Below are 8,807 nucleotides of genomic sequence, written 5' to 3'. Positions count from 1 at the left end.
AGAGGAAGGGATGAATCGGTATATCTGCGACCGGACCGATTGGAAGCAACGTGTTTTCTTACGACTTGCGTGGATAACGGCGAGCTGTTGGTCTGAGATTGCGGCCTTAACTCCCAACAATTCCACACTGGAGGCGGACGGGACCATAATTTTGGATTGGTCCGTGGCGCCGAGGACGGCGAGGGCGGATCCCCACCGCGCCTTTCGGTTCGTCAGGACACGAGGGCAGGATGCGTTAGACACTATAAAGTTATGCAGGACACTTCGACGCAACGAGAAGCTCACGAAACTTACGACTGCACAGGTGACACGAGCTCTGGCTCCTTGGATGCCACGGCGCATTCCATAAAACGGGGAGCGTTGAGGCACGCTGCTCCAATTGTGGAGACACACGATTTGGATCCACACGTGATCTCGCAGTTGGCGGTGCACGTCGACCCGTTCGACCTTCCCCAGAGCACAGTTCGATATTTGGGGAGTTACACCACAATGCTGACCCAGGTGTTGCCGCTGGTCGCATTGATGTGAAGGGAGAAACTGCGGAAGGGCAGGAGCCCTGGCTGAGAGCGGAGGAGCGTTTCTCCATCAATTTCATCACCATGCGTCTACAATAACAAGACGCGCGACAAGGACGCGCCTGGCCACTCCACAAGAGGAACGAACCGTCCCGCTACAGCAACAAGTCAATGTGCCCGTATTGAATCTGGAGTGGATCCAGAGCCGGTTGAACCCGGCGACCTTGGAGAGACTCATGCAAGTATGTGGACTCGTCGGGCGGTCCCCTTTACCTTTATCCTCCTCCGGTAACGCGCGAAGGCTCACGGAGGATTCCAGTCGCTGACGCGCGATTAATGAAGGAAGCGGGAATAATTGTGGACGCATCGTTCACAGTAACAAGCGGCGGATGGATAAAGCCTTTTCTGTGGTGGAGGAGAAAACCACCGGTTTGCGACGACGATGGATCGCGTGGCCACGCGACGAGAGGAGAGACGACCATTACGAGGCTCATGCTCCTCTTTTACACATTTCCCATTATTTGCCACCTGTGATGGCTGAGGCCGCTTCCTGCGTGGAATTAAAGGCATCCTTTTTCCGGTCTTTGTTGCTGCGGGGGCTCGGCATCTCTTTTGATGCCGCGTGGAGGACGGCACGCTGGTGGAGCTCACACGGCTCCCAATGGGACACAAGGCCGGCCCAGAAATTCTCCACATTATTATTACTTCGGCAATTGCGGGGTGACGACGGTGGTTCACCGCCCCCGGGCTGCACCTCCATTGGTGCGTATCGACGTATGGATCGATGATATACGCATTGCAGGGGTCGATAAGCGGTGTGACATTGTGGGAAGCCCAGGTGCTTTTTAGCGCGGATGGCCGTCACGCTACGATATGGGAGGAACGCGAATTGGAAGCCACGCAGTACATCTTCCTGTGGGTGCTGTTTGATCACACACACCGGGCGGTGTCCCTGAGTGACAAGTTTGTCCGGTGTGTATGCGCCATGCCGTCGCTGAGGTATTTAACCATCGCGGAAATGGAGGTTGTAGCGTCACGTTTTTTGTACGCGGCTGCCATTTTTGGTCAGGCGTTTATTTGACTGCTACTTTTTCATCAAGGCAGTGCGACGACGATTATCGGCAGTTAACCGGGGGATTGTGCAGGAGACATCCCCGACAAACCTCCACCGTCAGCGGTTGGTTTGGGCAAGAGATTGCGACACAGCATCGGGAATATAATCGTAAGCGAATCATCAAGCCCACGGAAAAGGCATAGGCCGCCATCATCACAAATGCATGGCTCCATGGATGGGGAGCCGTTTTTGTTCCATACTCCGGCGACGTTAAAATTGCCGGATGAAAATGGGAGAAGAAGCCCTTTCTTATCATACAGGCGGAGGCACGCGCGGTACACTTGGCCTTATCGGCCTTTTTCCGCCATCTTGCCATCCACCATGGACTTTTGGGTGGACAACACTTCGCTGCGAGGAGCGGCGAATAAAGGCAGCTCAAAATCACACTCCATGACGTGGGAGCTGCAACGGATATACGAGTTTTTGGCTCTCGCGGAATACATGCATCCGTTGCCTACGTGCGGTCTGCGGACAACCCCGCAGACGGCATATCACGCGGCTGTGTTTTTACACTTCAGCACTTGGCGAAGGGGTGGAAGTGGCGAAGGGGAGCGGCGGGGTCTTTTGGCTGGAGGACCCCAAAGTCTGCCACTTCGTAAGAAATTATATATGTATCCAATCCGAGTAGAGTGAGCGGGCCACAATTGTGGCTATAGGATGATGTATATATACATACATTTACTTGGTGTAAAGTTTGAGGATGTGGTGAACCCACTCTTATTCCATTTACTTCTCATTTCGGTCTTGTTTGTTTTCCGTGATTGATAACCTCAGGATGAGGAAAGCGGCCTGGGTGAATGTTTATTTTGTGCCACCGCGTGAAGCACTGCCATTCCATTGAAAGAGGGATGGCTGTGTAAATTTTGGTGCCGTGTGACTGGCGGATGGGTGAGGGTCCACTTCAACGTGTGGCTGGCGTGGTGGGTGCTCGCTCCGGGTGCGTTGTGTGTTGGCTGCGGGGATGTGGCCGTATCCCGTTGGCCGTGAGAATGTTCTGGAGGCGGTGGCGGTGTGTGCGTTTGTTGTGTGGAGGGCCGAATCCTCCCACCCGCGGACTGACAGCACTGCGGTGTTTGTGTGTTTCAGCGGCGTTGTGCGAGCATGTCCTCTTTTAGAGTGTGTGTGGTGACAGCGGTGCCACAGGGGTGTGGGACCGTGACCAGCGGAATGCGTGGGCGAACCCTCCGCGCCCACCACGTTGTTGTTGGCCCTCTCCAACACTGTGCTGGGTGGATGGTACCCGCTTGCCGTCGTTGCGGTGGTCTCCGTGCATGTGGTGTGCGTCACGCTGTGTGGATGTCTCTATTTTTGTGGCTGCTGGTCATATCCGTGCGTATCTCATTTCTTTCTTATTCCCCTTTTGATTGTTTGTTAGTGTTCAGTTTTAACTCGATCCAGCTAAGAAAACAAGGAGAAACAATGCCTTCAGAGCGCAATAGAGTGCAAGGTGGTAATACCAAGGGCCAAGCGTCTGTTGTGCCACAGGGAGATTCTCAGAGGAGAGCGAGGTCGGACCTTGAGGGTGACACAGATCAGCCCGCTGCGACCTGCATAAGAGTGGAGGAAGCGCAACTACGGTGGACCATGTGCAGCTACGTGAGCGACATCCTGCTGGACGGAGAGACCGACATTTCCGATATGAAGCTGAATGATTTTCTTCGGGAGTATTTTGGCTCCAGGGCGGCCGTTGAAGAAGAACAGAATGTGGGAATGTGGAAATTTTTGGAGAGTCCCGATGCCTACATAAAAGACCAGCAGCTGCTTGAAGAAATTTCTAATTTAAAGGATTATCAGCTTTTAACAGATGGGCGCAAGATTGAGGACGGGAATGTGATGTTTCTCGAAGACTGGATTGAATTTAAAGAGAAGGATACTGTCACTCCTCCTACAAGGAAAAAAATTACCGATGCCCTCACTCAGATACGGAAAGAAGTAGCAAGGTGGGAGGCAGAAGAAAGGGCGAAGCAGAGGGCAGAAGATGAGAGGCAGGATACTGAAGAAAAGACAACCAAGCTGGAGGGATTCTACGAGTCTGTGTACGGTGCGAAGTGGGGCCATGTCTTGGGGTTTTATGACAAGAAGATTTGTGAGGACCGAATGGAGGTACGTGAGGGAAAACCACCGCAGTCATGGACGTACGAGAAGGAAGGTCTAACTTTCGAAAAGGATGACGGTGTGGAGCAATTCAGCCCGCCACGTCCCAGGCTGATGGTGCTCACCTCGGACAAGGGATGGCCGTACTCGTGGAGGGAGAATAAACCCATTGTTGACTGCTATGTGAACTGTGAGGTGGATCGAGTGTGGCGGATTGTCAAGGACGATCTGAAAGACAGTTCCTCACCTGAGCAGCGTGTGTTGGTTGGAACGCCCGGGATCGGGAAGTCGATGAATGCCGGTTCGTACCTTCTCTACCAGCTGCTGCACTGCGATGCCAAGAAAATCAAAGTGGTAGTCCACTGTTTTGGAGAGGATGAGGCCTACGTCTTCGACAAAACCGCCAAGATGGTGACAAAATACGTGGGTAGTAAAGCATCCAGGAGTGTTGTGTCGAGTTTGTCGCAGCGTGGGATGAAAGGGTATATAATCTACGATGTGCCAACGAATGGGTCACAGCTGCCGATAAGTTTTACGCCCCCCATCGGATGGGGCACGACTGTGCTGGCATCCCCAAAGGTAAGGGACATTTATGAGTTTCTGAGTCAACGAGATTCCCGCCGAATCATCATGAATTGCCCCGAAGAGATGGATGTGAAGGCGATGTGCGCATGGATGAAGCGCGATGGGACTCCACAGGAGAAACAGAAATACTGGTGGATGGTCTGCCAACAAATGAATTTTCTGGGGCCGATTCCGCTTTACATCTTTGATGCGAAAAACTTCAGTAAACGCTATGATGAACTTGATCGTGTCTTGAGATCGGTAAAATCTTGGGATGATGCAAAGCGCATTACGCATGGAGGAATGACGACATGGTTTACCGAGAATCCGTTTTGCAAACTTATGTGTGTTAAACGAGAAAAAGGAAAACTTGGTGCCGAGGATTTTAAGACAGAATTATTATCTCGTTACCTCGCGGATCGAGTATTTTTCGCTACGCTAAAGATAATCCCCTTGAATGAGATTTTTGTTTTTTAGTGACGAGGAATAAGAATGCTCCTTTGCGTCTGTATTTGTGGAGAGATATGCTTTGGACGCATTCAGGAATGAGGCCTTTTTCATTAAAATAGCGGAGAAACTCAAGGAGCTGAGGCCGCCAGCACCCCGAAAGCCACTGAACACCGTGCTGAGGGTGACCCCGGAGGACATCCCACCGAGCCGTTTGGATTGTTTCCATTGCAACGCGGACCTAAGAAGATTGATGTAAGGGACCGGTGGCTAGAGAAATTTCCGCTGGTTGGGCTGCGGATAACTACGGCGTGTCGACATCACAGGAGCGCCAGCACTGTGCGGCATTTCGCTGAGTATCCGGCGGCGTGTTTTGATGGGTGGGAGGAGTTATCCCGAGACATGTCGTGGGAGTTTATTTACGTGCAGCACGCAGGCATTGTGCTGATGGGTGGCTGGCAGAGACGTGATGTCGTCAATTCCAATGTAGTGAGCGAGGAGGAGAACCAAGAAAGTCTGAGTTTCCGGAAAAAAAAAACGTACACCAGTACCAAGCGTCAGTGCCATCTGGAGTTTTTAGAAGAGGCGAGGCTTCTCCGAAGTGAGGGAAAAAACAAAAAACAGGAAAACAAGACAAATTGGGGAATGAAGGGGATAGTTTGATATCTGGTGAAAAAATATTGGGGTATTTTTATATAGTTGGATGCTTTTGTTTCCATGCGGTGCGGGTGCGCCAGCACCAGGTGGCATTGAGACACAAAGATGCCAAGAATGTCCAGCGCTATCGAACATAACAGTGACGGATTAAATTAGGGAGGGAGTGGGGTTGTTTTGGTTTTGTTTTTGTTTTTTTGGTGACAAACATTGGGTGATTCTCATATGTTATGTTAATTGTGTGTGTGCATACGAGGCAAAATCGGAGAATTGCTCTCTTGTGGTAGATTCATTGTGGCTAGCGGTGCCGCAGTATTGCTGCATTTTCCATTTTATTTTTACTTTATTTTGTTGTAGGGCCCATCACGAACGGAAACATATTGAAGGGATGGACGAAGTATAACTTCCTTTGGAGAAATAGCGCGCTCCGTGTAACGGCACTGAGTGAGGCGCCGCATTCCATTGAAGGCGGGATGGCTGTGCAAATTTTGGTGCCGCGTGACTGGTGGATGGGTGAGGGTCCACTTCAACGTGTGGCGTGGTGGGTGCTCGCTCCGGGTGCGTTGTGTGTTGGCTGCGGGGATGTGGCCGTATCCCGTTGCCCGTGAGAATGTTCTGGAGGCGGTGTGTCTCTTCTCGTCGTCCATGGCGGGTGGCTGCTGCCGGTGCGCACTGGTTTCCCTTGCAACTCGCTGTGTTTCTCCTCCATGACCTTTTCCATTTCCTTCACACACAAAAAAGGAAGTAAAACAAGCGCGAATCGCCACTGTGCACTCTGAGGGCTCTGAAAGGAACAACAACAGTACACACACACACCGCCCACACACACGTATTAATATACTCTCAAGCGTTGCTGCTGTGGAGGCGCCCCGAACACACAACCGTACTCGCGTGACCGGATCCAGCGGAAGGAGGAGGGAAGGAGGAGAGGGTGAACAGCAGAGGCCTAACATGTCCCGGCACCTCTTCTACTCTGCGGTGCTGCTTCTCCTCGTCGTGTTATGCGGCAGTGGGGCTGCACACACTGTGCAGACGAAGACTGCCGTTGATCCATTCACAGGGATCGGATGGACATCCTCTCAATGGGAAGCCCCTACAAAAGTTAATGAAAAATTATTCTCGCTCCGCGTTCGCAGCCTTGTTGAGGTGAACAATAACGTGTTCTTCGTTGCCGAAGCGCTGTGCAAGGAAAAAGGAGAAAGCTGCAGCCGTGCTGGGATTGCGTCAAGGCACCTCGATCTAACTGATGATAAGCCAACGGAGATATTGACGGAGGACACAAGTTTGTTGATGCCGTTTCCAGAGGGTGTTGCGACGGGTACCGTCGAGGCAAAGGACACAATGCGGCCAACGACAGTTGTTTCTGGCGACAGTGTCTACATGCTTCTGAGAAATCAGAGCGTTACACCGTCGGTGGGTAAATTGGCTACTGCACGTGACTGGGGGCTTTTGCTGGTAAAGGGAAGCGTCAGTGGTGGCAATGTAATCACGTGGAATGAGACTCATGCGGTGACGTTTGGAAACGATGAATATGTTGCTAAATCCCTGACCCACATGGTTTCTGGCGGAGGATCGGGGATTAAGACGAAGGACGGTACGCTCATGTTTCCCATGCAGGCCGCATATGAGGACGGAAAGACTTCATTGCTGTCCATGCGCTTTGATAAGTCAGAGAAGAAATGGAAGCTTTCGCACCAAACGGTTAGTGATGGCTGCAGGGACCCGACCATCGTGGAGTGGGGAGGTGGCAGATTCCTCATGATGGCCTCGTGTGAGCAAGGTTACCGTGACGTGTGCGGATCCACTGAGAGTGGGTGGAATTGGTATCCATATGGTGAGACGCTCCCTCGCGTGTGGGGCGACTCACACAATCGAAAGGGGCACGGTGTCCAGAATGCCTTCATCAAAGTGACAATTGAGGACAAGGGTGTGATGCTCGTCACCCTGCCGGTGTATCCGAAGGACGACAATAAACAAAAGGGTCGGCTCCACCTTTGGGTGACGGACAAGTCACGTGTGTATGATGTTGGACCGATATCCCGTGAGGATGATGACGCTGCCGCGAGCTCGCTGTTGATGAAGAGTGGGAATGAAAAGTTGATTTCACTGTACGAGAACAAGAAGGGTGATGACGGATCATACAGTCTTGTCGCCGTGAGCCTGACCGAGAAGCTGAAGCGGATCAAATCCATGGTGAAGAAATGGAAGGATTTGGACAGCGCCTTGCAATCATGCCATTCCGGTTCCAGCGCCACTGTCGACCCGAGAAAGAAGGGTATTTGCGCTGGTCCTGTTCCCACTTATGGGCTTGTTGGCTTCTTGTCTGGTAACTTCTCTGATAACAAATGGAGGGACGAGTACCTCGGCGTGAATGCAACTGTGAATAATGGGGAGCCAAGGGTTCGCAATGGATTGACGTTCAAAGGACCCGGAGCGTGGGCGGTGTGGCCTGTTGGCGACATGGGGCAGACTGTGCCGTACTACTTTGCTAACAACAAATTCACTCTTGTGGCGACGATGTCCATCCACGAGGTGCCGCAGGCAGGCAGCCCCATTCCTTTGATGGGTGTGATCATGAATGACACCAAAAGCACGGCGCTCTTTGGTCTGTCGTACACCCACGACAAAAAGTGGAGGTTCACACTTCCCAATGGAACTTATGGAGGTGCCGAAGATGATGAACACTATGAATATTACGAAGGTAAGTATAATTGGCAACCAAACAAAACATATCAAGTAATGCTGCAAATGGATGCCAGTGAGTGGGATGTGTACGTTGACAGAATGCGGGTTTATTCTGGGGAATACGACTGGAATCTGTTTAAAGATCACAGGGTCTCACACATCTATTTTGACTCGGAGAATAAGGAGGGTTCGGAAAGCAGCCACTTGACGGTGACCAACGTCCTGCTGTACAACCGCATAATCTATGGACGTGAAATTGCGAAACTCAGAGCCAGCAAAGTCTCTATTCCAAACCCTGGTGAGGAGTCACGCTCGGTGCCGGAGATTCCGCCGAGGTCCACCGGTGAATTTGAGGCTACTCCAGTCAAGAGAAACGAAGAATCCCACGGCAGCCATGCAGCGTTTGGTAACGGGGATCCTGAGAGACAAAATACAAGACCCAACAATGTTTTGGTGCCTGAGGCTCCCTCTGCATCGATACTCAGTGTCAGCACAGTCCGTATTCCGAGCCCTGGTAAGGAGTTCCTCACTGAGAAAGAGGAGGAAACACCATCATCACCTGAAGAGGGGGAAGCAGAGCAGGAAGTTGAGGAGGCGCTTCCACGGCCACAATCCTCCGTGGAAGCTTCTGAAGGCAGTGATGCTGCCGCAGTGTCTTCTGGGGGCCGTGGCTTTCACGGAACAAGGGGGGAGGAGACAGAGACGGATGTCAGCGGCGAATTGGCGTCTCCACC

General features: G+C 51.9%; 1 protein-coding gene and 1 pseudogene across 1 annotated transcript, besides 4 other annotated features; both read left to right on the top strand.

The window, feature by feature from the left end:
* Positions 1–2,258: a mobile genetic element.
* Positions 1–7,891: a sequence feature (areas not merged during assembly with more than two copies in the genome that could not be assigned to a particular haplotype).
* Positions 2,181–2,299: a mobile genetic element.
* Tc00.1047053507219.20 lies at positions 3,014–5,383 on the top strand (annotated as a pseudogene).
* Positions 6,340–8,807, top strand: Tc00.1047053507219.9 (trans-sialidase, putative; the record flags this gene model as incomplete). The annotated part of the gene is made up of 1 exon (XM_800640.1): positions 6,340–8,807. A coding segment is annotated over one exon (2,468 nt), but the record flags the coding sequence as incomplete, so codon positions are not given.
* Positions 7,892–8,807: a sequence feature (heterozygous, non-Esmeraldo-like haplotype).

The sequence above is a fragment of the Trypanosoma cruzi genome, genomic scaffold, assembly GCF_000209065.1.
Source record: "Trypanosoma cruzi strain CL Brener 1047053512997 genomic scaffold, whole genome shotgun sequence".
Classification (NCBI taxonomy): domain Eukaryota; phylum Euglenozoa; class Kinetoplastea; order Trypanosomatida; family Trypanosomatidae; genus Trypanosoma; species Trypanosoma cruzi.
The sequence above is the reverse complement of the archived record's forward strand: the minus strand, read 5'-3'. Positions and strand labels throughout refer to the sequence as shown.